Source organism: Carassius auratus, chromosome 22 (assembly GCF_003368295.1).
Source record: "Carassius auratus strain Wakin chromosome 22, ASM336829v1, whole genome shotgun sequence".
NCBI classification, from domain to species: domain Eukaryota; kingdom Metazoa; phylum Chordata; class Actinopteri; order Cypriniformes; family Cyprinidae; genus Carassius; species Carassius auratus.
This window is the reverse complement of record NC_039264.1, coordinates 1,604,152-1,630,991: the sequence shown is the minus strand read 5'-3', so window position 1 is coordinate 1,630,991 and position 26,840 is coordinate 1,604,152. Positions and strand designations below refer to the sequence as shown.

The following is a 26,840-nucleotide window of genomic DNA, read 5'->3' as shown; positions in this document are numbered from 1 at the left end:
TCCACTGAGAACAGATTTTACAGCATTTTATTTTATCCAAAATGGTGTAATATATTGTTCCTTTTTTATTATTGTACATTGTAAAGATTTTAGTCTACAAAAAATAAAGTTCGGAAGTAGTTGCAATAAAATACTTCTAGGTTTCTGTTTTAAATTTCACATCGATTCAAGTGTGGTACTTTTTTGTTATTGTAAAATTGACTTGCAATTAGTGTGAGTGATTTGTTATTCTTGTCTAGTTCACAGAGCATAGGTGTTAACACAAGTTGTATATGTGAATGTAGAAATTAAAATGAATGCATTCGGTAGAAGTTGTTTGTTCTTAGTTAATGCCAACAAAACCTTACTGTAAGATGTTCTTAAGTCTACATGAGAATGTATCGCATGTTTTCTTTATTCTTGTTCTCATTAGCATATATGCTTGTGTACAGTAGTGATCACTGACACCTTGAAAATCCTGGTTAAATATTAAACCATAAAGACATCGGAACCTTGTTTGAAGTTTTATTGTAGTTCGGAGCTTTGTTTTTGTGGCTGGGGTCCAGCTTAGCAAGTGGCTTGTTTAAGATTAGATCGGTGGGATTTGACTAGTGACTATACATGATAATAAGGGACATCTATTTAAAAATGAAATAATTGATGCATGTTCAGATCGTTTGTGTAGTAGCACCAGCAGAGGGCGAACATGAGAACCCAATCCACATCACTCACACATATATGAACTAGCAGAACATGATTCTGATTCGGTGCAGTTATATCATGACAAATATTGATAATGCACGTTTAAAAAGACTTTATTTAAAGAATTTAGGTTTTCTTTTTTTTAAATCCAAAGTATAGACTTAACACTTGAGGTAATTATTAAACATGCATGTTTATAGTTCATTCGATTAAATTTGGGTTCACATCTGTGCTCCAACAACAATGCATTTATTTTTGATAGAAGATCAAAGAGAGAAAGCGCTGATGGATTCTGTTTTGTGAAGGCATAGAGGTTAAAAAAAATATGTCCCAAATGTTGAAGGTTCAATGCCTTTATTCATGAGCACGTGTGATGAAAATACTGTCATCAGTAACCACCCTAAAGTTTCTGGTCCCCATTGACTTCATTCATTTTAATTTATTTATTAATTTTTTCATGCAATGGAAGTCACTGTTATGGAAGAACTGTTTGGTCAGCCATATTTTCCCAATTATCTTCTTTAGTGTTCAGCAGAAGTTTGGAACAACTTGAGGCTGAATAAATGACACAATTTTCCTTTTTTTTTTGTGAACTCTCTTTTGATCTGGTTTGAGAATGATTCAGACTTCTCAAACATCATTCTTACTGTATTCAAGGTCACCGAGCATACATAAGATCACGTCTTACATAATGTTGACTGGCAATGCGCGTGAAATTCCCTCCACTTTTCCGAACAAGTGTTATGTAACCTGCTCACATGAATGGCATGGATTTTTAACCCTTTGTGTTATGAATGGGTGAGGTGGATCATTACCGACACGAATTCGTTTATAACGTGTCTTTTTCTATTACTATTGAGCTCACGAGGCTACACGCTTGATCTGCCTCTATATTAATGCATCACAGCGCGAGGAAGCGTTCATTTAAAATGAATGAGTCCGAATGAATGAATTCAGAAACTCAAACTTCCCCGCGCTTCCGCTCGCCATCCTCGAGACGCCGTGACGTCACGCTCTGGTGAGTCACGTCTCCCGCGGCTGGCCACTGCCGCTGACTTTTCGCGGGGTTTCCTCGCGCTGTGGAATGTTCTGTTCTCCCGCCAAACGGTAAACACGCTAATGAAGAGCGGTCATTAATTAAACACAAATGAAAGCCTTTCCTGTTGAATATGTGACTGTAATTGTCTGGGAAGGAAGCACTCGGTCTCATTAGTGAGCAATGGCTGATATGTGTGTGTCTCTAAATTAGGGCAGTTATTGTTTAGATCTGTTTCATGGGGAAAAAAAATGCACAACAATCAATTTATTTATTTTTTACTAAAATGTAATTAATCTCTTCATTTATGGACAGAAAACACTGGTTAACTCAAGAATAAAGAAAGCCTTGTTTTAAATATTTACATTTAGTCATTTATCAGAAGCGACTTACAAATGAGAAAAAACAAAAGCAATGTTTTTCTTTCAATGATATAATAGATTAAAAGAAAACAGATCGTTAGAATAGTAAAAGAAGTCTTTTTTATAGAAAACAAGCAGTTAGAAAGGTCATGTTTTTATTGGGGTTATTGCTTTGTGATTAACTATTAACTGTATTTAACTATTTAACTAAAATATAGTTATAGACCCAGATAAACCCAGAAATCTGACTTTTTTTCTGTGCAGTTATATCTGTCAATTCTGTTTTCTCTTCTTCTCTCAAGCACGAAACAATATAACCATAAACAAGTAATTGTGAAAGTAAAAGTAGTAATTAAAAAAGTGAGCCTAATTGCGACTTCTCACAATTACGTTTTTTTTTCCATTGCAATTGCGAGTTTATATTCAACAAATATGACTTTTTGCTTCAGAATTGTGTTTCAAATTGAACCGCAAAATAAAAAGTTGCATTACTTTTTTGTGTGTGTATTAGCCTCTAAATCTCACTTATAATTATGGTACTGCACATAGTACAGTGAACTGTGTGCTTCGTTGTGTTATTAATTTTAACATATGATGCAGATGAATAGTTTGAGTAATGAGCTCAAGGGACTCCTCTCACATGCACTTGAGAGAAACAGTGGGCGTGGCTTCATTATTTTTAAGGGCTTCTTTCTAACATGTGTGTCCCTGCAGCACAGAAGCAGTCTGAAGTCTCTGGGGTATATAAAAAACAATACATTGTGTGGGTCAAAATGATAAACGTTTCTTTTATGCCAAAAATCATTAGGATATTAAGTAAAGATCATGTTCATGAAGATATTTAGTAAGTTTCCTACTGTAAATATATCAAAACTTAATTCTTGATTAGTAAAATGCTTTGCTAAAAACTTCATTTGAACAACTTTTAAGATGATTTTCTCAATATTTAGATTTTTTTGCTCCCTAAGATTCCAGATTTTCAAATATTTGTGTCTCAGACAGTTATTGACCTCCGAACAAACCACACATCAATGGAGAGATGATTTATTCAGCGTGTCATGCATCAGTTTATTCAGCTGATGCATGAATCTCAATTTAGAAAAATAAAAAAAACCTTAACACTAGCTTTGTGCTCGAGGGTGACATATCCTTTTGTAAGGGAACAAAGTGATCATGTCATTCTGGGAGTGTTCAAATATCTAAGAAACAAAACAAACAAACAAAAAGGCATAGAGGAGATACATTACAAATGCTGAGAATAAAATACTGTATATACATTGTCTCGGGATAATTAAAATAAAAATGTTTACAGTTTTTATTTTAAGAGGTAAAACTGTTTTTAAAAAACCTGTTTTTTAAAAAGGTAATAATTGTATATATGTATGTATGTATATAATTTACTCTACGAAAAATATATAAAAATAAACACTTCAAACTAATAATATGACATGAGCGTGTGAAACAGCGAGGCTCTGTTTTGGGCGGCTCCTCTCTGCTCCGCTCCGTTCAGAAGGTTCTGTTCTGTTCTGTGACGTTGATCAACTGGAATGTCTGATGAACGCGCGTTTACGCTGCACACGTGCTCACGTGTTGGCTCAGTCCACGTGCTGCGCTTGAATAGGCCCCGCCTGTTGACTGATCGGCCACGCCCACCGGAGTTCATAAAGGTTCAGCAGGTCAGTCAGCGCAGCAGAAGTCTGGAGTGAACGCTTCTTCTAGTCTAGAGTTGAGTTACGCCTCGCTTTCTTCTCAAATCTCTTCAGAAGTCTTGTTTTAAACTCCGTACTGCCCTTCAGGATCTCTCAAGTATAGACTACTTACCCTGCAGACAGCGAGTTCAGTTATTCGACTTCTCCACACGCTCCAGAAGATTAAAAAAACACATGTAAGTTGCATGTTTACTTCATTTTGCACGTTCATAACGTTTGCCTGAACGTTGTCATGGTTTATCACAACATCTCTTGGATTCGTTCTATGCATGCTAATTATAAAACTAGTTGAGAGTCTCTTAGTGTTTCTGTAAAATAACAATCGAGTCAATCTAAGCCCTCCAGACTAACTGTAACCGAGATGTTCCCTGTCAGCTGAACGGATCCCCGTGGCTCGTGATTCTCGGTCGCTGTGTGAACGTTATCGTGAAGTTATATGTCACGGTCGAGTGTCTGTTTGCGTCGTGTTTTCCACCGGCTCACAACACGAGCTTCACGTTCACGTGGACCGAGGATAGAGTGGGCGTGTCAGGGTCCTTCCTGACCAATCAGACGAGCGCTCGGTTTCCCGCCGCCGTCTTGAACTTATTCGCCTCATGAGCTGCACATTCCGTCATATTAACCAATCAGAAGTGCAGCGAGCGAGACCAGTGAAAATATTATTTTAATAATAATAAAAAAAAGTATTGGCTAAAAAATATATATATATATATATAATTTTTTTTTTTTTTTTTTTTTTTTTTTTTTTTTTTTACTTTTGTCAACTTGTTACAATTATTTATAGCTTTAATTTATTTCCTTTTTTTTTCACTTTTAGCAATTTTGTCACTTAAACTCATTGATTAGGCAACGTTTTTAAGTTTTAAAAGGTTTTTCATCTTACATTTATTTCAGATCTAATTCAGTCACCAAAATCAACAAATAACAACAATTTATTTTTTATAATTTAATAATTTATGCTGATTTAAAAACAGAGCGATTTTTATCTAATATTAAAAAGTTACAATTATAATAAAAATGAAATATATAATATTTGGAGGCTTAGTGATAATGTCATGATGATGTGCGGCGCCCTCTGCTGGTCACAGCTCTGCTCCGGAGGAACATGCCCTCACATATCCCTGCAGATCTGCCCAGACACGCTTCAGTCCTCAGGTCAGGGAGGACACCGAGCTCAGACACTGATCGTGTGTTTTCTGATGCAGATGGAGATGCACAAGCGGATCCTGCGGGCTCTCAGGAGCGGCCCGGCGCGGAGGAACCTCTTCGGTCCGGTGGATCGTGAGCAGCTCCAGCTGGAGTACCGTGATGCTCTGAGGAAGGACCTGGAGGAGGCGTCCCACCGCTGGGGCTTCGACTTCACCACCGAGACGCCTCTGCAGGGCGGAGACTTCCAGTGGGAGGGCGTGTCCGGGGTGAAGGTGCCCGTCCTGTACCGCTCCTCTCTGGAGGAGCATCCGTCGAGAACCGGCCCGTCCCGCGTGGGGAAAGAGAACATCCCCAGAACCCCAGAGAGATACAGCATTGTCCCGCAGAACATGGAGAAAACACCAGAAAAGAGGACAGAGCTGAAGAGGAAACAGACCAACATCACAGGTGAGGGGGCGGAGCCTAACAGAGACATGTTCTCAGAAATATGTTCATGTAAACTCAAACATGTTTATTATTTATTTAGTACCCAACGCAACATTTGGTTACTTTTTTTTTTATATATTTTCGTCTAATATTTGTGTTTTATTTTGATTTAAGTTTTTTTTTTTTTTTTTTTTTTTTTTTTTTTTATCACCAGAAATATTTTTGTAGTATCAGAATTCAGAGAAAATTTTAATCATCATGTGAATAATGCATAATGCAATGTTTGTTTTAATTTTTAGTTTTAAAATAGGTGTAATTTTTATTTTATTGTTAAAATAACAACATTTAGTTTACTTTATAGATTTTTTTAAATTTTATTTTAATATATATTTATTTTTTTGTATTTTTAGTTATTATTTTCATAACAATAGCAGTAATCTGTAATTTATGTATTTTCAGCTAATTCTTATCTAACATGAGGGAAAAACTAAAAGAGAGTTACAGAATTAAACATTTGAATGCATGATGAGTTTGTTCTGCATCAGAATCTAAAGAAAGCAACGGTGTTAGAACAGGAGTGAGATATGACTCAGACGTTTTGAGAGATGTTGAGTAATGACGTCTGTTAAACGAGGGCGTGTCTGAGAGTTTGACTAATAATAGAAGCATTCCCCCCGTCTCACGCTCTCTCTCTCTCTCTCTCTCTCTCTTATCACACAGATTTCTACCAGGCGAAGAAGAGAGTGGTGGCTACACCCCGCAAATCAGGACAATGACTCAAACACACACACACACACACACACACACACACACACACACACACACACTCAGGAACGCTAGTGTGTCTCGTCTAGACTCTTGTTCTCACAGGAGGAACACTGACGCAAACCACCGCTTCTCACCAGATCTTCTGTTTTTATACTCCGTCATCTACCTTCAGCCTCACAATCATCGTAGCATTTTTCCGTTGCGCCAAATGCAAGAAATGCGCAACTGTCCAGAACTTATTTTCCATCTTCCATCATGTTTTTGAATGTTTTCCATTAATAGGAAATTGCTTATCTGTCATTTCTTCTTTTTCTTGTTTGTTTGCATGTCAATGGTTAACATTTATACAAATTTCCGTTAAAGAAAATGCGTTATAATCCTTGTAAATCGACTAGGTTTTGTGTGGAGGTGGACAAGAGATTCAGGAAAGATTTCAGAATTTGTCTCTCAGCGGGACGGCAAAATTATAACGAAATAATTTAATTACGAACAATACGACAGGTTATAAAACACTGATTTTTTTCAGTGTCCATGTATACAAATGTATTGCTTTATTGCACAATACTCGTAGCTAATTTTAAAAACTAACGTTTGGTGCCAAATGTTTTTTTTTTTTTTTTTTTTTATATAAGTTGTTTATAATTCTAACACTTCTAAGCTGACAGTATCTCACACAACTCTCATAAAGGAGCTGCAGTTACGTTTTTACAACGTAAAATAATGGATAAACACTTGGCGTCGTTCGTGAAACACAATCAGAATTAATTGCTCAAAAATTGGTTCTGTTTGTGTTCCCTGAGCGCCGCAGTGATCACAGCACATTTACAGACACTTTCAGTTTTACTTGTAGTTACGGAAATACAAGTAACGTTTGTTTGAAATAAACGCAGTCACGAACACTGAGCTTTCCACATTCACTAATTGAGATGCTGGATATATTCGTATTTGTTTCTCAAGTATCGCATTCCAGCGAACGTTCATATCTGTTCTTGCTTTGTGATTATTCTCGTATCCTGATACTTGTAGATTTCTGCGACCTGTCTGTAAATATCCTGTTAATATCAGAATTATTCGCCGATGATGTAAAATTGCACTTATTATTTTGAGTAGTGTAGCTTGTATATGTCTGTTATTGTTAAATAGCTCCGAATGTATGCTGTATTTATTTTACGGATGAATATTGTACCGTAGATTGACATGTAATTGTTCTTGTAATAAAGCTGTGTATAAAGAGAAACTCTTGCATGTGCAATTGATTTCTACAAATAACTATTCAATCTTTTGATTCTATACAAAACATGCACTACGTGCTTAAAGTAGTTTTCAAAACGTTCTTGCAAGGTTCTCTCAAAGTTATGAGCAAACGTTCTTAAAGTAACGTTGATGGAACGTTTGTTCAGAGTTACCTGGTTGTTAATAATGTTCGCACAAAAACATTCATGGAACCATTTCTAAAAGGTTGGTTGGGATGTTCATCTAACATTTTCTTTTTTCAGAACATTGTGAAAACCTTCAAATGTAACGTTCACACAATGTTTGCAAAAATGTAAAATGGAATGTGTTCTCAGACATTTGTATAACTAAAAAATATATTTTTTAAAACTAGATGTTTAGAATATTCACAGAACATCAGAAATAAAATTTCTGTTATTGATGGGAACATTAACAAAACGTTTTTAGGACATATTTTGGTTAGTTGGGTACTTCTTTCTGCTAATGTAGTGCTAATCCACCCTTTCTCTGGACTGGTAAGTGAATAGAGTAAATAAAGCCTATGTGTTATGTAAAAAAGTCAAATAACCTGTATTTAGAAATACAAGTATCCCAGTGTTAACGCGTTTTATTGTAATGTATTGAATGGCATCAAATTACTGCGTTAATTAGCTAGATTTAGGAAACATTAACTATAGATAAATAACTATTTGTTACAATTTGAATGTTAACATTGCCTGGGTAACGTCAGTTGTAAAGGAGGTGGAGCAAAATTTTAATTTTGACTTTTTTAAACTATTATCATACCAGCAACATTCAGTAAATCAATTAATTAAATCAATTTAATGTTGACTTTTGTGTATTTTAAACCATTAATTTTTGCATTGTATGTGTAAATGTAACCCAGTTTTTAATGCAATGTTTCCCATTTATAAACCGAAGCGCACACAGGGACGATACAACCTTATTGTAATGCCAGAGATGCTATTTGTGTTAAAGCAAAATATTCCTTTAAATAAAAGCGTAACTTCAGCTGAGCATCACACGCGTGTATAGTGTATAGCTTGTGTTTATGTGTGCAGCACACCTTCAACATAGTGACCCAGTTGTTATGAAGCTTGTTGCTATGAGACTAACGTCAGCATATCCCATCAGCCCCTCTGTCTATTTGGGAAATGTCCTGCACCCCCCCCCCCCCCCCCCCCCCCCCCACCACCACACCACACCAAACCACACATACATATCCCTTAAAAATGTTTATCACTGTGAAAACACACACATCCCAAATTTGGTCTCATGAACACACAATGAAAGCAAACACACACATAGACCGTTTAAGCTGTGAGTATGTGTGTGTGTGTGTGTGTGTGAATGCAAACACTGCAGTGTGTGTGTGTGTGTGTGTGTGACGCATGCTCCGCTGAACTCCCCTCCCCCTCTGCTCATCTGCTCCACAGCCTCGTCGAAACACTCCGACAAACACACGGCCGGAGAGACGAGAAAGAAACCTGACATACAGGCGAGACAAAGATGAGAGGCACAGAACCGCAGCCGATACTGTCTCGAGCATGAAGCATGACAGACTGGAGCGAGAGATAGACAGCTAGAGGAGAAGGAGAGAACAGAGAGAGAGAGAGAGAGACAGACGGGAGGGATATGGCCCTCTTACACGTCTCTGCAGTCAAGCTGCACACCCTGGACTGAAGACCATGGTAATTTATCACAAATTCTCGTACCATCCATCCATCTGTCCATCATCACCCGTCTGTCTCTCTCTCTCATGCGCTGTTCTGCATTTCTGTAACCAGCTGCAGTTTTGTTCTCATGTGTTGAACTCGCCCACTGTCATCTGACACACATCCCTGGTTTACACTGCATGTGTTTGTGTGTGTGCTGTCTCTCATCGCTCAGCTCCAACCTACTTTCTAAATGCGTCCACCAGCGGTCTGTAGATTGCACACACACGCGCATGCTCTCGGCAGGTGACATGACTCAGATTGTTAAAAGTGTTAAAAGATGCATGGACTGCGCTAACCTTTAGAGGAGCCCTGCTGCGAGCGCATACAACAAACCTGGTGTCAGAGAAACAGGCGTACTATGTGTGCAGGGTGCATGCATGTGAAGATGCAAGACCGACAGTTACCTCTCGTGAAAAACCCTGATGTGTCAGTGCAACTCTGAACACACATGCAGACCATGCATCTTTTCATGCATATGTGTGTGTTTTTTATCATGCAGGCGAAATGCATGCTCTGATGCATTATTATTTATTTGGAGTTTGAGATTTGCTTTGTATCATGTATGTGTGACATTCATTCATCCACCTTTTTTTGGGAGTGAATTGAAACGTTGCATTTATGAATGATTCAAGATGCATAGTTACTATCCTACTGATGACATGCGCTTACTGTTTCAGATTGTTTAGTGTGATGATGTGTACATAGAGATATTTTCAGTGAAAGTGGGTCACGCTGTGTCTCTCTCTCTCTCTCTCTCTCAGTTTCTGTTCAGCTTCTAAACAGACGTGACCACTCACTCGTATGACAGAGGTGTCATGTTTCTGTTAGCATGACAGCGCAGCTCAGTGCTTTACTTTTTCATTGTGTGCATGCAGCTGGATAAAAGCGAAGTGTCCACTCTCAGTCTACCGCCCCCCGTGAGCCATGGGGGGTCAGACGGGAACATCAGCGTGGAGACGGGGTCAGACGGGGCAGGCGGCGAGGTCCAGAGAACACGAGTGGCGCTGGAACACCTCCAGCAGAAGATCCTGAAGATCACCGAACAGATCCGCGTGGAGCAGGAAGCCCGTGACGATAATGTGGCCGAGTACCTCAAACTGGCCCACAATGCAGACAAGCAGCAGGCGTCACGCATCAAACAGGTGTTTGAGAAGAAGAACCAGAAGTCTGCGCAGACTATTGCACACTTGCACAAGAAGCTCGAGCACTACCACAAGAAACTCAAAGAGATCGAGCAGGTAATCTCACATGCATGCGCCCATTGTCCAACTGCATTTTCCAGAGCAGAGATAGGCAACGTCGGTCCTGGATTGCCACTGTCCTGCAGAGTTTAGCTCCTGATCAACCAACAGCGAATCAGGTTTCTTGACACTAAAACCAACATTTTGGCACTAAACACTGCAGGACATGGGCACCCGAGGACCGATGCTGCCTATCCCTGTTCTAGAGTAATGAGGTGTAATCCCTGTTCTGCAGAATGGTCCTGCGCGACAGCCCAAAGACGTCTTCAGGGACATGCAGCAGGGGCTGAAGGACGTACGTGCCAATATGCGAGCAGGAATCAGTGGTTTCGGAGGTGGAGTAGTGGAAGGAGTCAAGGGTGGAGTCTCAGCGCTCACGCACACCGCCGTCGTCTCAAAGCCCCGAGAGTTCGCCAGTCTCATCCGCAACAAGTTCGGCAGCGCCGACAACATCGCCCACATGAAGGACTCTCTGGAGGATGGGCACACGGAGGAGACGCCCAGAGCTCTGAGTGGCAGTGCCACGCTGGTCTCCAGCCCTAAATACGGCAGCGACGACGAGTGCTCCAGCGCAACTTCTGGGTCGCCGGGTGGAAGCAACTCGGGCGGGGCGGGAGCGACAATGGGCAGCCCGCGACTGGATGGACAACACCACCACCATCATCACCACCACCAGTCCTCGTCCTCCTCTTGGGATGCCCTGCTGGAAGGCCTCCAGGAGATCAAAGTCGGTCAGGTGCACATGGAGGACACCATAGAGGACATGAAAGCGCAGCTGCAAAGCGACTACAGCTACATGACCCAGTGCTTGCAGGAGGAGCGATACAGGTAAGACCACACCTACAGCAGGAGCCTGATATTTTAATATCCTAATGATTTTTGGCTTAAAAGAGAAATTTATAATTTGACCCATACAATGTATCGTTGGCTATTGCTGCAAATATACCTGTGCTACTGATGCCTGCTTCTGTACTCAAGGGTCACATATGTCTCTTCTGTCTTCTCCAGATACGAGCGTCTAGAAGAGCAACTCAATGACTTGACGGAGCTCCATCAGAACGAGATGAGCAATCTGAAGCAGGAGCTGGCCAGCATGGAGGAGAAGGTGGCGTACCAGTCGTACGAGAGAGCGAGAGACATCCAGGTGACCAACAATAACAAATAATGTGCAAGTTTCCAACCTTAAGAAATAACTGTGTCCAGTCCTGCTCCTTGAGGGCCACTGTCCTGCAGAGTTTAGCTTTCAATGCAAATTAAAAACACCTAAAGCAGCTAATCACAAGCTATGTTTACTTCCAAAGCTACGAATTAAACTTATGCGCAAAATTGGAATATCGCATACAACATTTGGGATTTAAGCACCATTTCCTTCCAGTGAGTTGAAGAAAACAAATCGTCTCTTTCTGATTATCTTGCGTTACTTATCACTAAGAATTCCCGAATTTTCTGCAGTAGGAGAAGGCACTGTATAGGTGTATAGTAATGGAAAGAAATTCAGTGGGAGCTGTATTAAGAAGACAGTCCCGAAAACTTTAATACAAAAATGCACACATTGAATGGTGACATATTTGCAAAAGCTGAATCCCTGAGAATTTAGGCGATTTAGAAATCCGAACGCATTTTTTTAGGTCCAAAAAGAGGACGTATGGTCATGCTACCACATAAGTTACAAACAAGTAATGTTATTTCTTTGTAGATTATATAACATCAGTTTGGAAAACAGACAAAACTGAAATGGTAAGAAGCATTGTTTGAGAAAAGGGTGTAAAAAAAAAAGGTGTAATTTTCTCCTGATAAAAACTCTGAGCAGACCTATAAGTACAGTATTATTTGTGATTTGAATTTTGTGAAAGAGAGTGCCTCTTTCGATACGTTTTAAGCCGGGCTTCAGGTGCGTTAACTTTTGAATTTGCGATCTTGTTGTCACTTTTTACGAGAAAACATAATGATCTGATCTATACACCTTTAACTTTTTAAGACTGAAACAAAAGATGGATACAGAAACAACGGTCGCAGTCTGGAGCGCTGATATACACTTAATCTGAGTTGCAATGGGGCCAGAAGTAGCGATACACTGCTTCACTGGATATAGGAGGAGTGATAAAGGTCTATTCCGATGAGTTTGGGTGCTCCAGAGAGAGTCCTGAGTGTTACCCAGGTGTGTGTTTGCCTGCAGGAAGCAGTGGAGTCGTGCCTCACCCGCGTCACCAAACTGGAGCTGCAGCAGCAACAGCAGCAGGTGGTGCAGCTGGAGGGAGTGGAGAACGCTAATGCCCGAGCCCTGCTGGGGAAACTCATCAACGTCATCCTGGCCCTGATGGCAGTGCTGCTGGTGTTCGTCTCCACCATGGCCAACTTCATCACGCCCCTCATGAAGACGCGCGCCCGGGTCGGTGCCACCCTGGCCCTCGCGCTCTTCCTGGTCACACTGTGGAAACACTGGGACTGGCTGGAGCTCTGCCTGCTGCCCAGCTGAAGAGTACACGTCCAGAACTGTGACTCTAACTGAGACGCATCCCTTACATCGTATCAGAAGAGGGTGAGACCTTGAAGGACGTAAGAGAAAGATCCATCCATGGCCTGAAGGTGGTGCTAGACCATGGCTCTACATTTCCTGTCTTTTCCTTCTGAATGGGTGTCTTTTACGGCTGCGCGATTAATAAGAACGCGTATCTCATCGGTAAAACTGGTTCTGTGATCAGTAGTGAATCTCCATCAGGTGCTGCCAGATGGAGCGCCATTTACTACATAGAGCGAAATAAATAAATTGCATGCGATATAATCGCGCGATTTTGAAATCAAAAAAATTGTTCGCGATAAAAGCTGTTTGCGTAGCTTCTCTGTGAACTATGGCTGTGTGTATTAAATGCTGCTTCATCTGAAAATACCACAATTAATAACGTTTTTACTCCAAACATGCTTCGTAACGTCAGTCGAGCGTTTGAAAGTAATCCTTCTGTGAGATGATGTGGCTTCTCAAATAGAATAAGACACGCAACATATTTCATATTATTCCAAGCATCGATGAAGGTTATGTTGATTAGCATTGCATTACTATAATAACAATTAAAATAAGAAGATTAAATCTAAGATGAAAGCAGTTGAATCTTCTGTTTTTAAGCTAGCGTAAGAGATTTCCTGAGTTTCTTCAGATGGAGATTAACCACTGATCACAGCTTTTGTCTAATCGTGATTGTGATTTCATTTCTATTTATCGCACAGCCATAGTTTGTTCCTTTTTTTTGAGACCACTGAGCTCCCTTTTGCTTTAACTAATGAATGTTAAAACTGGTTCTTAGAGCGGAGACAAGACATCAGAGTCTAGAGGATGGTCTTCTGCTGATGCATGGCTTTCATACCAACACATGATCCCATTTCAGATCCAGACATCTGAAGAACTCTTTCATGCTGACACCAAAACCGTCTCAAATGTGCTGCGTTTGGTTTGTTTCGTCTCTGTGGAACTCAGTGTCTGTTATTTATGAAATATCTCATCACGGAGGAGAATTAAACTTTCGTCATTTTACTTTGTGTATTGTTAAGTGATAGGACGCAAAGGCAGAAACTTAATGTTGGTAGTCATGAATCAATACTACATCCGTCATCAGAACATTTTTGTAAACACAGTAATAGTGTAACACTCACTGTTAGCATGGTCATATTTCTCATGTTTCTATCCGTTTGCTAGATCACAACGCCACTGTATTCTTCATAAATACATTTGCAAATACATGCTACGATTTGTTTCCTGTTTTGTTATAATTTTGGTGAACATATTTTTTGCATCGGTGTGACAATCTGTTGCTTTAATCCAGATTAAATTCATTAATCTCAGGATGGATTACAAAATCACATGAACCTGCTTCCAGCTCAAAATGAGACCGAAATGATCTTCAACTCATACAGCATGCTACGTTTCTGAAATAGCCTCTTTAGACTCAAACAGGTTAAGGATAGAGAGTTTGTCACAAACTTAATCCTGATCTATAATCATCAGATGTAACGTGGTTCATTGGTAATTAATACATCTGCCCGGTTCACTCATTTAAACACTGCTCAAGGACGCCACCTGGCGCTCAGATGGAGGTCTTACACGCTTCACTATCTTCCTGATGAGGAGAAGCAGCTTTCTTTAATTAACATTATCCAAATAAGATTGATCTGACAAACTTGGAAACGAGGACATGGCTAATATCAGAAGTTAAGTGTAGAGATAAGCTTTGATATTGTTTATATACATCGATTATTTGATATTTAGTCTTATTTTAGATATCATGGATAAACTGTCCTTAGTCGCGTCCACGGACCGTTTGCTAAAAGTGTTTATTAAAGATTAATATATGATATAATTTATATGAATATTAATATATACATATAAATATTTAAAAATATATATGCTGTATGTCTGTGTGTGTGTGTATGTATACACACATACAATAAATGTACACGGGACACACATTATGTAAACAAAAACCTTTATTTCGGATGCGATTTATTGTTTGACAATACATATTAATTTAATTTTAATGTACTATAATTCAACATCTAAATCATTTATAACTTCCTGCGTTCCTCGGTCACTTTAGTAGAAAGAAAAAAAACAAATCGTAGTTTCACTGAGTATAAAATCTTATTGGTTACTTTCATGGCACTAATCCTTACTATTAACAATTTTACATAACATTTATTTTATTTAATAATTCTGACTCTCTTTTTATCGCAAATGCAAGTTAATATATCTTAATTCGGACTTTATAACTCGACTGAGAGACTTAAGAGTTTAGTTTTCTGCCACCAGATAGGCTCCGCCCACACACACACAATTCCACTATTTTACGTCAATTTCGTTGATAAACGTTCTTATCACTGTGTGACAAGCTCTTGTAATATGCGGAGAACATTTTTGAAAATGACATTTGTTCAGTATAATCTGTAATCGTTTTAAACCTAACTATTTTGTACCGTATGCATATAATTCTGTCAGTATCTCTCCCGGGTTTCTGCGACCGTGATGCGCGCGCATCCTGAATGTTTCCAGACCTGTAAGTGGTCTCTAGAGTCCTACACAGACATCTAGTGGTTACACCATGACAGAACATGTTTTCTTTCCTTGCCCTAACCAGGTGCGAATCTGCCTTCAAAAATGGGATTTTATGGGCCTAGTCTCGATTTTAATCTGAAATACTGCACTTATGATTTTTTTTAAAAGTACTGTTTTCGATGGAAATAAATTATCATAATTATTGCATAAATATTATTAGTAGCACAGAATTCTATAAAAATAATGAAAAAGATAAAATAGTATTAGAAAATAAGATACTAGCTTGATTTAACTAATAATTCCATGGTTTCATATCAGTTTATCAACTCATGCACCCCAGTTCTGCCAAACCTCTTAACAGCAAGAACAAGCAGATGTAAATGGATCTAGGTTCTTCAGTTCATTTAAATATTCTTTCAAAGTAACACGTGCGTTTCAACACACCAATATTCTATGTATAGAGTTGACTATGAGCCTTACTACATACATCAGCAGGTATTATAATTACACAAGATCATGAAAAAGTTTGTCTAAACACACACACACACACACACACATTTGCCAGCAATGATGTGCATCAAGTATAAAGCAGACAGTAACTCAAGGCTTCATGATTTTTAATTTTTTTTTATTCACTATCATCAGGAAGATCCCACAAGATCTATAAAGTCGATAACAGGCACTCTCACAATACAGGACAAAGGTGAAGGGTCAGAGGTCAGCAGTCACGCCCACACACACATAACTAGACATTCAGCGTCATAGGATTGTTGGGTCATTTACCACTGATGTAAATGAAGAGGCTTTCTGTTTTCCTGAATTTGATCCCGATTAGAAAGAGTAGAAAAGAGTGTCGGTATCAAAGGTGAAGGATTCCTGATTGAGAGCGTGTGATGATGGTATTGCTGGGTGAGCGTCCGTGTGTGTGTGTGTGTGTGTGTCTCTCGACAGCAGGAACAGTCCTCCGGTGAGAGACACACAGTCTACGAGGAGCGCTGCGTGTAGAACAGGATGTAGGCCTGAGTGCCGCACACCTCCTCCACACTGCACACGTTCATCTCAGAGTCGTTACAGTGAACCCAGAACCCTGCAACACAAACACCGTTACTCAAACGCCAATAGAACGGAGCACATCTACCCAGAGTACATTGCTGCTTTGGAAGCGTGACTCACCTCCTTCAGTGTTATAACAGTAGGCCGTGTAGTGCCCTGAGCCAAAGCCTTTCCCATGATGCATCACTACAGCAGATAGGTCATAGGTGTAGGCTTCTCTCTGCGGCGTCAGAGCGGCGTCCGAGCAGCAGTATGGTTGTATATTCAGGACCTGATCAAAAGCCACGTGGACGCCGATCTTCTCCCTGTGATTGCGACCGGACCACCTGGACAGGTGTGGAGGGGATCATTAGCATGAGGTGTGTTCAAACCAGGGGTGTCCAATACTGCTCCTGGAGGACCAACGTCCAACACAGTTCTGATCTGAAGATCATGAAGAGCTGCTTCAGTTGTGTTTGGAGCTAAACCGTGCAGGAACAGGTTTGGACGCCCCTGGTTCTAATGAAGGAAGACGTTAAGAAGGTGTTCTGACTGACCGGAAGCGTTTGAGGTGTAGCCGCAGCACCTGAGGTAAACGGCAGATGAGTAACTGCTTACACGCCTCCGAAAGAGACCGGGGCTTATGGGACGATTTACGCCGCTTTCCTGAAAATGCAGGAAGTTTAGATAAATGCATCAACAACTTTGATGTCTGTAAGAAAGGTGCGACTTACTGTTGCAGAAGTTGCAGGCGTAGATGCAGCCCTCCAAATCCTCTGTCTCGGTGAACTTGGCGAGCATCTCTGAGAGCGAGCAGCTCTGTCGACACGCCGCGGCGCTGGGCTTCTCCATCCGGTGGTATCTTTCTGGGAACTCCAGAGACAAATCCCAGAACGGCTCCACCGTGTTCGACTTGCGCTTGCAGGACAGACATGTTACCTGCAGGTGCAGTTTACAAACAGTGATCATTGGTTTAGTCGTGCATTGATTCAGTCAATTCAATATGAAACATCTGAACCTGTGGTTCCCAAACACATTCCTGGAGCCCTTCAACAGATCTCCTTTCACACACAAAATAGAGTCTCTACTAAAAAGCTGAAGACTCGAGTTGGGTGTGTTTAAATAGATATAATGGCAGTGAATAAGGATTGAGATTTTAAAGCCCAAAAACAAGTTCATCCGTCCATCATGAAAGGTGCCTCACACGGCTCCCAGGGTGAAGAAAGGCCTCCTGTAGCTAACTGATGCCTTTTTGTAGAATATCAATATTTAACATTTGTATAAACTGTAATCTCTAGCTTCCACTAAAGCTCCCGTGTGAGTCACTTTTTACTATGGAAGGATGCGTTTAATTGGACTTCTTTTGGACTATTGCAAGCTAACTACCATTATAAATCTTGGAAGAGCCCGGATGTTTTTAAATACAACACCAATTAGATTTATCTGAAAGAAGAAACTCATATACACCTAGGAAATTATAGTCATTTTCATTTTTGCTTGACCTGTCCCTTTAATTCAGTAGTGTTGGGGGATCTCCAGGAACAAGTTTGGGAACCAAGGGTCAAAACGGGTAAGTTGCACGTCACCTGGCTGAGCAGCTGTCCGTGGAAGATAGTGTTGAGCACTTTAAGGACTTGTTTGGACAGTTTCCGCTGTGTGATTGGAATCAGGATGTGTTTCTTGGGTCCGTCGGACTCCAGTTCCTGTTGGACTTTATCCAGAAGCTCACACAAGAACTCTTGCGCGTCCTGCTGGTCGTATCCGCGGAACGCCGGGATCAGGTTCCACACGGAGTGCAGCATGGCAAACGGAGACACCAGTGACCAGCGCCCCGACCACATGACCCTGAAGAGCGTGTGCAGCTCGTGACACAGTGACATCTGCTGCCGAGCTGAAGACCGCGGCTCTTTGGGCTGCACCAGTTCTGCCGAGCTCAGGCTAGGCGTGATGCTCTGTTTGCAGAAGGTGCCGCCGCTCGCCCTCCCCATGCGTCCCAGCGCACTGAGGGCTCCCTGCGAGTGGTTGGTCTTAGCGAGCAGCTCCTCGGTCTCACACAGGTCCAGTGTGAGGAAACACTCCCTGAACTTCTGCAAGTGACTCAGCACCTGGAGAATGGAGTTCATGTAACACGTGTTCCCGAGGTTGCGCAATCCAGTGACTCCGGGCGCAGGCTTCCTGCGACGTGACGTCTGCGAGGAGTGATACCGGTGCAGGCGGCCCGCGTTACGAAGTGGTTTGCGTGACAGGGGCTTGTTGGATAGCGACAGCAGGGACTGTTTGGGAGCCGAAGGGAGTCGTTCCGGAGGTTCACGGAACTTCCGAGGAATAAGTGCGAGAGTCGTACGAGGAGCCTGGGTGAGCAGCCGCGCGCTTTTCCTCGGAGGCACGTTGGCTAGTTCTCCCATGAGCCGCTTCTTGACTTCCCTGCGTTGTCTGCGCTTCTCCTCTCGCTCTTGCTCCTGCTTCTCCTCGCGCTCCCGGTGTAGCTCCTGCTGTCGGCTCCTCCAACAGCGCAAGGCACTTTGAAGGAGAGTTTTCCGTCTGTGCCACAACGCCGTCTGCATAGCACCATCCCGCGCAGCCTCGCGCACTCTTACTGCGCTATCGGATGTCGATGACCGCAGGGAGCGCTGACCAGGGCTGCGGACGGTAGATAGCGCCCCCCGAAGGAGCTTCAGGTCGCCCTCAACATTATCGTTCAACGCGTAATCTCCACACGCGAAACAGAAGACGTCCAGTTCACGTACGTCCATGGCTAGCGGGTGCTGCGTCATCTGGTAGTGACTCTGGGAGTGTTCCTCCATGTAGCGGCCGCACGCCACGTGAGCGCACTTCAGACAAGCCCATACGGACTCCGTGGTGCCGCAGTCAATGCAGCGCCACATCTGCGGGTTGAGGATGGAGTGGCCCTGGCCCAGACGGAACCGCACCACATGCTTACAGCGATCCATGTCTCCCAACACGCATGAGCACTCGGAGTCAGGAACCACACGCCATGACCACACTCATCCTGAGGACAAGATAACGTAATGTTCGTAAGTTACCATATAAAGTCATGTATTAATGCTGACAAAGACGAATGAAAACATGCATGTCTCAATAAGTGCTTTCACACCGCATAGCACTAGGAACTTCGTTCTTTTCCTGGTTGCATTCAGGAACTCTGATATTTACAAACCTCAACAACTAGGGCTGGGACAATAAAATCAATGCATTGCGAATCAATTAATTGTTCTGCTTCGAGGTGCCAAGGTGCAAGTAGATTTGACCACTTACATGACTCAGCCGAACACACAAGGGCTCTTCTTCATGAGCATTTGAGTATGCGGTTAAAAACTAGCATAGAGCGCCAACTAATGTTAAAAACGCATGCGCAAATCTATATTGCGTCCTTTTTCTCATGCTGAACAACAATATTTAGTGTACCTGCATCACTGTAGGGTTGGGGTTGGTGTACACTTTGATAAAAACACAATCCAATTGGTAGAAGAGCAAAAAAATATTGTCGGTTTCCTATAGCTGTATCCCTTCTAGCTACAACCGCAAATATATCACGTAATTACTGTATCTGTATTACTCTAAGGATAGGTTTAGGTTTGTGGTTGGAGTAGACGTTAATAAACCATAACTTTACAGTAGCATTTTTCTTGTCAAAGTGTACTACCCACTGTTTTAGTGTGAAGTAGGAAAATCTGACAGAACAGCGGCTCTGAAGTAGAAGCTAATTCTGTTCCCCCAAAAGGAATTGCTAGAACTGAATACGTTCCTAGTTCCTGCGGTGCGAACACGCCAAAGACTGGGAAGTGCCACCAATAGTTCTAGGAAGTATTTAAAGGTTCCCCAAGGCGAAAGTGCCAGCTGCAACGCTTCTCTGTAAGAAACACTACTCACTTTGAGAAAGGTGGAGGTCCAGCATCAGAGCGGACATGTGCTGTCTCTGTACAGTTTATTAGACTTCATCCTGCAGAAGGAAAACTGCTGTGAAAGAAAGAAACTGAATATATATTCTGATTTTAAACATGACCAAGAGTGTGTGTGTGCATATGTGAGAGTTGTGTGATTGTGTGTTTGTGACTAGATAGTGTTCTCTAGATGGATGACTGTATTTTTGAGTGTTTGTCTCGCAGTGCAGTGTGTGTAAACGTATGAGTGTGTGTGTGTGTGTGTGTGTGTGTGTGTGTGCTAACCCGCTAGCGCTACTCACAGAACAAAAGACGCTCCGGCGGGAGACACGCGGAACCCGCGGCAGCGGTGGATCCGGGAGGTTCCGGTACCGGCGCTCGCTCGGTGTGTCTGTGTGCGTGTTTATACCGGCGCGAGAGATCCGTTACTTTAAACCCGCTGAACAAAAACCATCAAGAGCTGCAGCCACTGAGTAAACTCAGACCGCGAAGGCACCGATCGGCTCTCAAATAACGGCCCCTCGGTGCGGTCCTCCGCGAAACAGCCGGCCAAGTACGTTTGGCGAGTTAAATGACGGTTGATATTTGCGCGGGGTTCTTTTTACACTCGCCTTCGGCTGTTATTTACCGCCATCATCCGCACGCGAGAGCTGTCACCATTTTCGGCTCAACCGAACTCGCCCAGCGCCGGCGTCACTGCGCTCTGATTGGCCGAGGAGCGATCAATCGCATGACGACAGTGCTCTGATTGGTCGAGACGGAGGAGCCGGTCTCTCATCTGTGCTGGAGGTCTCTGTCAGGGGTTTAAAGCTCCAAACAGATTAACCTCGTCCATAGCATGATTCTTTATTTAGATATTTTACATTTTTCAGATGATTTTCATAAGCAAGCTCATATAAAATTAACACTTATTATGAGGTTTCTCATTAGTGGGAAAATATGAGAGCAAATGAGTGTAAACAAAGGTTTAAGTATGGACTTTGCATAATGAAGTAGCCTACATACAGTATATGCTTACCCAGCATGCTTTGCGACTACTAAGTAAGATGGGTTATTTATATTAATTTATTTATTTATTTACATGAGCAGAATTAGTAAAGTCTCGTGGCTGTGAATAGAGTTAGCATTGGTGTGATTTGCGTGATGCTAGGTTAAGATCATATGTAGTAGAGCTTATCACAGGTGGCTCTGTGTTCATCCACACTGTGTTCTGCTCACACACATGCAAATCAATTGGTCATCTGCTTCTTCGTCTGTTCTGCATAAATGCAAATGTGGTGTTCCTGTACAAACATCAACGCACAGAGGCAAAATCAGAAGATCTATTGTGGGATGGATTTTAAATGTGATAAAAAAAATGATAGGTAAAAAAAAATTGATAGCCTAAATGCACTGTGAGTCGCTTTGGATAAAAGCGTCTGCTAAATGCATAAATTTAATTTAATTTTAATTTAAATGTGTTCATTTTGGCGGTATGTAGCTGCTCGCCCATGCAAACTTTCAGAGAAACTTCCTACTAGCTGATAAACACCTGAGGGAAAAAATGCGTGTTTTTCTATTTTCTTAACCAATTTAAAAAAAATTTTTTATATAATACAAATATAATTTTTATAAAAAAGATTGTTTTGAAGCCTTCCGAGCACACAGGCGACCCCTGCTGGTCTGGAGGAAGTAACGAGCTCTGGTATAAACATGTATAATGACACACTTTACAAGACTAATGACAAATTTTCGTGAAAATCTAATATATTAAGGGTAAACTACAAATCCTTACTCACCATTAAGTAAATGTCTATGATTTGTGGTGTTTTATTCAATTGTAGTGCTTGTTTGTGTGTTTCTGAGAGAGTTTATCTGGTCAATTAGAGACAAAAAAAAAAACAAGTAATTAAATATTGAGCCTAAAATGTGTTTTAATGTCACCAATGATGAGGATTGTATGATGTTTGGATAATAAATGTCTTCAATCAGATATACTTCAGTTCATCTTTAGCACAATTTAGCACACTTTATACCAGTTTAGTATGCATGCAACTCCATGATAGTACATAAATATGTAAATTATTTGTAGTTCAGCTACTTAGTATGAAATAAATTTATATGAAATACATTTCGGCATAATTATTTTCACTGCAGGGTACAGCCAAGACTTGTAAAAAGGCTTCAGAAGTATTATTTGATGCAGTTCCTGTGAGTGAACACGAGAGGACGTGCCTATATCCTCCAGGACACAACAGATCAGATCTGGAGGTTCATTCTGCCTCAAGTATGATAAACAAATCATTACTGTCCTATCTCCCAAATGCCAGAGGAGAAATCGAGCGAAACTAATCCTCAGAAATGACTCTGATCCTGTTGTTATTTTTAACTAAGACACAGTTATTTTAAACTGGATTCTTCCTCTGCTTCTGCACACACTTACAGTTTAATTCTCTCTGTATCCTCAAGGTTTATTCTCTTATCATTCACACTGATAGATCAGTGTCCCTGCAGCACAGAAGCAGTCATCAGAAGCACAGGGATATGTGTAGAAATACACAACAATACACTGTATGAGTCACAATTATACATTTCTCTTTCATGCCAAAAATCATTAGGATATTAAGAGTTCATGTTCATTAATATATTTAGTAGATTTCCTATTGTAAATATATCAAAACTTAATTCTTGATTAGTAATATGCATTGCTGAGATCTCATTTGAACAACTTTAAAACTTGAATAAACTCAAAACTATGAGAATAAAGTCATAGCAATATAGCAATAAAGTCTTATATGAGATTAAACTTGTAAAATTGTGAATAAAGTCATAGCACTGTGTTATTAAAGTGACAATATATTGATAATATTAAAGTCATAATATAAGTCATAATAACGAGGTTGTAGCAAATAAGAAAATAAAGTTTTAGATGAGATAAAATTTAATATTTTGAGAAGAAAAAATTATATAATCTCTATTTTTTTAATGAGGAACTGATTTACATCTGACGAGTTTACTTCTCACATTACTATTTTGATTATTCACTTGTTTTTTGCCCAAATAAAAAAGATAATTGCAGCTTTTTATCTCACAATCCAGATTTTCTCACAATTCAGAGAAAAAAGTCATAATTGCGAGATAAAAATAATTACCAGATAATAAAATTTTTTTTTCACAATTCCCTGTCTATGCCTCTCATTTCTGAATAATTTTCTTATATTGCAGAGTTTACATTCTGCAATTGTTTTATTTATTTATTAATTTATTTTCATTATTTAACCACGGAATAAAAAATAAAAAAGATAATTGTAAAAAAGGTCATAAATAAATCTCACAAATCAGGATTTTTTTTCTTGCAGTTGCGTGTTTATATGCAACAATTATTTTTTCTCCACATTGCAAATTCACATCTCTCTATTCTGAGTTCATATCTTTTGATTGTAAATTCGGATATAAAGTCAGATTTGTGAAAAGTCTCACGGAAACAGGTTTCCATAATTAAGCAAGTAATTATTACACCATTTTCCCCTGTTGAAATCATTAGACTGAGAACTTATAAATAAATAAAATAAATTAATTTAGTTTTTTCATGAAGATTACAGGCTGCATCAGCGGCGATGTGACGTCACAACGATCTCTGCCATTCCCGTGAGCGCGGGCACGCCGCGCGTCGCAGTTCGCTCGCGAAGCTTCTTTTAACTGAAATAAACTATGTTTTAATTTATGAATTTGACTAAATGTATTGTATATATATTTGTAGAGCTGTTAGGAGTTCTGTGAACATAGATACCGCGTCTCGCTCGTGACTGACGGTAAGTTTGACCGCGTTAATCGGTCTGTCAGATGGAGTTGTTCTGTCACGAGCATGTCGAACCGGACTCGAGCTCCAAACCGGTTCGCGCGTTCAGAGACGCGGTTCTGACCCGAGACTCGCGCGTCTGTCGGAACCTGCTGAGCTCGGAGAGACCGAGCTTCAAACCCGGTACCGAGCCGACCGACGAGCAGCGCTACGTTCGCCCAATCCTAACGGGATGGATGCTGCAGGTGAGGAGAGAGCTAATGAATCATATCAACCTGAATCACTGATTCGAATCGTGTTCAGATTCAGTGATTCGAATAATACTGATCTGATGCTGTGTAATGAATCATTCTTACTCAGTGATTCGAATCACACTGATCTGATGCTGTGTAATGAATCATTCTTACTCAGTGATTCGAATAACACTGATCTGATGCTGTGTAATGAATCGTATTCTGACTCACTGATTCAAATCACACTGATCTGATGCTGTGTAATGAATCATTCTTACTCAGTGATTCGAATCACACTGATCTGATGCTGTGTAATGAATCGTATTCTGACTCACTGATTCGAATAACACTGATATGATGCTTTGTAATGAATCATTCTTACTCAGTGATTCGAATAACACTGATCTGATGCTGTGTAATGAATCGTATTCTGACTCACTGATTTGAATAACACTGATCTGATGCTTTGTAATGAATCATTCTTACTCAGTGATTCGAATCACACTGATCTGATGCTGTGTAATGAATCATATTCTGAATCGTGAATCACGGAGCTTGTTCTGGAGCAGGTGTGTGAGGATCAGAAGTGTGAGGAGGAGGTGTTTCCTCTGGCCGTCCATTACCTGGACAGGTACATGTCCCAGAATGCCGTGCACAGGTGCCGTCTGCAGCTGCTGGGGTGCGTCTGCATGTTCCTGGCCTCCAAACTCAGGGAATCGGTTCCTCTGAGCGCCGCCAAGCTGTGCGTCTACACGGACCACACCGTCTCCGTCCCAGAGATCCTGGTAAGGTCTTGTGTTCCGGCTTGTCCAGAAGCGTTTGGGGTTGTCTCCCTCTGATGTGTGATGTGTGCAGCAGTGGGAGGTGATGCTGGTGTCTCGTCTGGACTGGGATCTGGCTGTGGTTCTGCCGTCTGACTTCCTGGAGCCGCTGCTGGAGACGCTGCCTCTGAGCGCCGAGGACTCGGCTTCGGTCCGGAGACACGCGCTCTCCTACATCGCTCTGAGCTCCACAGGTACTCTTCTGTTCCCCTGCAGCTGTTGATCATCTGTTTGAGTCACTGATTCACTGGATTCGTTCAAACTTGTGCGTGTGTGTGTTTTCAGAGCTGAAGTTCTCGGGCCTGGCTCCGTCTGCGGTGGCCTGCTCGTGTGTGACGGCGGCGGTGGTCAGACTGGACGTCCTGAAGAGCCAGTACAGCACCGACGGCCTGCTGCAGCTGCTGAGGGACGTCCTGGACACAGACCTGGTGAGGACACTCTCTCTCTCTCTCTCTCTCTCAGTGGTGTGAGCTGGATCTCTGAGCGTGACTCTCTCTCTCTCTCAGGTGTCTCTGCGCTCCTGTCTCTCGTCGCTGGAGGACACCATCCGTCACATGCTCCCGTCTCCACCCGAGCAGCACCTCACGCTCTGACAGAGCCTCTCCCGTGGCTTCTCGTGTTCTCCTCCTGTTGTTGACGGTTCCGGTACATTAGCGTTTGTTGGCCACGTTCGCTTCAGGTTTAATGTTCCGCACCCAAGCAAATATTTGCTTTGTCAGGAAACCTTCGCCCTTTCAGACACACACAGCATTTATTTCATGTGCTCTTCTTGCGTTATTGATAGACTCTTTTAAAATTTTAAAGACACGTGTGAAAATAAACAGGACTTGATGTGAATGCTGAATGGTTTTAATGTGCTGGTTTGAGCAGAAGTCAAAAGATCAACTGAATGCTTATGTTCTTCATCTATTAAATTTTATAATAATTAAAACTAGCATACATTTAATTCAGAACAACAGACACTACCGTGACATATACTAGCATGCCAAGTAATTGATACTTCTTGCATACTAGCAAATTTAGCAAATTTTGTGTGAAAACTTTATTATTATTATTATTATTATTGGGTTAAAATATAACCAGGATATTTTTTTGGTCTGGATTAATTACCCAAATCACCTGGAAAATAAACTTATTTTAATAAACTTATTATTTAACTTATTAAATAATCTACATCCCAAAACACATTTAATACTACACACCAGTATATTTTTCAGGCATTGTTAGTTTATTATCATATAGTTTATATATATATATATATATATATGTGTGTATAAATTCTTTTTGTGTGTGTGTGTGTGTGTGTATTTTCCATTACATTTAGTACATTTGTTTTTATTAGTTTTTTTAAGTACATTACTTATTTATTTTTTGTTTATTGATACAATTTAGTACCTCAAGTTAAATTGAACAAAAATTATAAATGTTGCATTGGCAACTAGACAAAATAAAATAGTAAAAAAAAAAATTATATCTGATTTTATTTCAGTTAAAGTTCAGTGGGTTTCAAATACCCATAGTGATTTTGTGTTTTGATTAAGTATAAAAACCCTGGTATTGGGTCATACTTCAACTTCAAAAGAGCACAGACACGTTTGTTGCACACTCTTTGACTTAATTACTTCAGATTCATTAATACTTAAATGAGTTTAAATGTAATTCAGTGTTATCCAGGAGACTGATGGGTGCAGAAGAAACAACATCCAGAGA

At 40.9% G+C, this 26,840-nt stretch overlaps 4 protein-coding genes across 7 annotated transcripts; 3 read left to right on the top strand and 1 right to left on the bottom strand.

The window, feature by feature from the left end:
• Positions 1-3,737: 3,737 nt before the first annotated feature.
• LOC113039361 (cyclin-dependent kinase inhibitor 1) lies at positions 3,738-6,305 on the top strand. Of its 2 annotated transcripts, XM_026197267.1 has the most exons (4): positions 3,738-3,901; positions 3,932-3,964; positions 4,994-5,384; positions 6,084-6,305. In XM_026197267.1, exons 3-4 carry the CDS (start codon positions 4,994-4,996, stop codon positions 6,137-6,139), a joined length of 447 nt encoding a protein of 148 aa, XP_026053052.1. In that variant the 5' UTR covers positions 3,738-3,901; positions 3,932-3,964; the 3' UTR covers positions 6,140-6,305. The 2 variants fall into 2 exon arrangements, with proteins under 2 accessions (XP_026053052.1, XP_026053051.1); XM_026197266.1 differs by lacking the exons at positions 3,738-3,901; positions 3,932-3,964 and having other exon boundaries at positions 4,824-5,384.
• Positions 6,306-8,788: 2,483 nt separating this feature from the next.
• On the top strand, positions 8,789-13,066 carry LOC113039337 (transmembrane and coiled-coil domains protein 2). Of its 2 annotated transcripts, none has more exons than XM_026197228.1 (5): positions 8,789-9,055; positions 9,958-10,320; positions 10,559-11,151; positions 11,332-11,467; positions 12,504-12,782. In XM_026197228.1, exons 1-5 carry the CDS (start codon positions 9,053-9,055, stop codon positions 12,639-12,641), a joined length of 1,233 nt encoding a protein of 410 aa, XP_026053013.1. In that variant the 5' UTR covers positions 8,789-9,052; the 3' UTR covers positions 12,642-12,782. The 2 variants fall into 2 exon arrangements, with proteins under 2 accessions (XP_026053013.1, XP_026053012.1); XM_026197227.1 differs by having other exon boundaries at positions 8,792-9,055; positions 12,500-13,066.
• Positions 13,067-15,971: 2,905 nt separating this feature from the next.
• On the bottom strand, positions 15,972-20,996 carry LOC113039331 (ubiquitin carboxyl-terminal hydrolase 49-like). Of its 2 annotated transcripts, none has more exons than XM_026197218.1 (7): positions 20,601-20,996; positions 20,288-20,374; positions 17,983-19,406; positions 17,131-17,335; positions 16,954-17,062; positions 16,538-16,743; positions 15,972-16,451 (listed from the first exon to the last, which is right to left on the bottom strand). In XM_026197218.1, exons 3-7 carry the CDS (start codon positions 19,345-19,347, stop codon positions 16,348-16,350), a joined length of 1,989 nt encoding a protein of 662 aa, XP_026053003.1. In that variant the 5' UTR covers positions 19,348-19,406; positions 20,288-20,374; positions 20,601-20,996; the 3' UTR covers positions 15,972-16,347. The 2 variants fall into 2 exon arrangements, with proteins under 2 accessions (XP_026053003.1, XP_026053005.1); XM_026197220.1 differs by having other exon boundaries at positions 20,288-20,371.
• Positions 20,997-23,909: 2,913 nt separating this feature from the next.
• Positions 23,910-26,082, top strand: LOC113039357 (G1/S-specific cyclin-D2-like). The gene is made up of 5 exons (XM_026197259.1): positions 23,910-24,321; positions 24,879-25,094; positions 25,165-25,324; positions 25,416-25,558; positions 25,637-26,082. The coding sequence occupies exons 1-5, from the start codon at positions 24,121-24,123 to the stop codon at positions 25,721-25,723; spliced, it is 807 nt and encodes a 268-aa protein (XP_026053044.1). The 5' UTR covers positions 23,910-24,120; the 3' UTR covers positions 25,724-26,082.
• Positions 26,083-26,840: the final 758 nt, after the last annotated feature.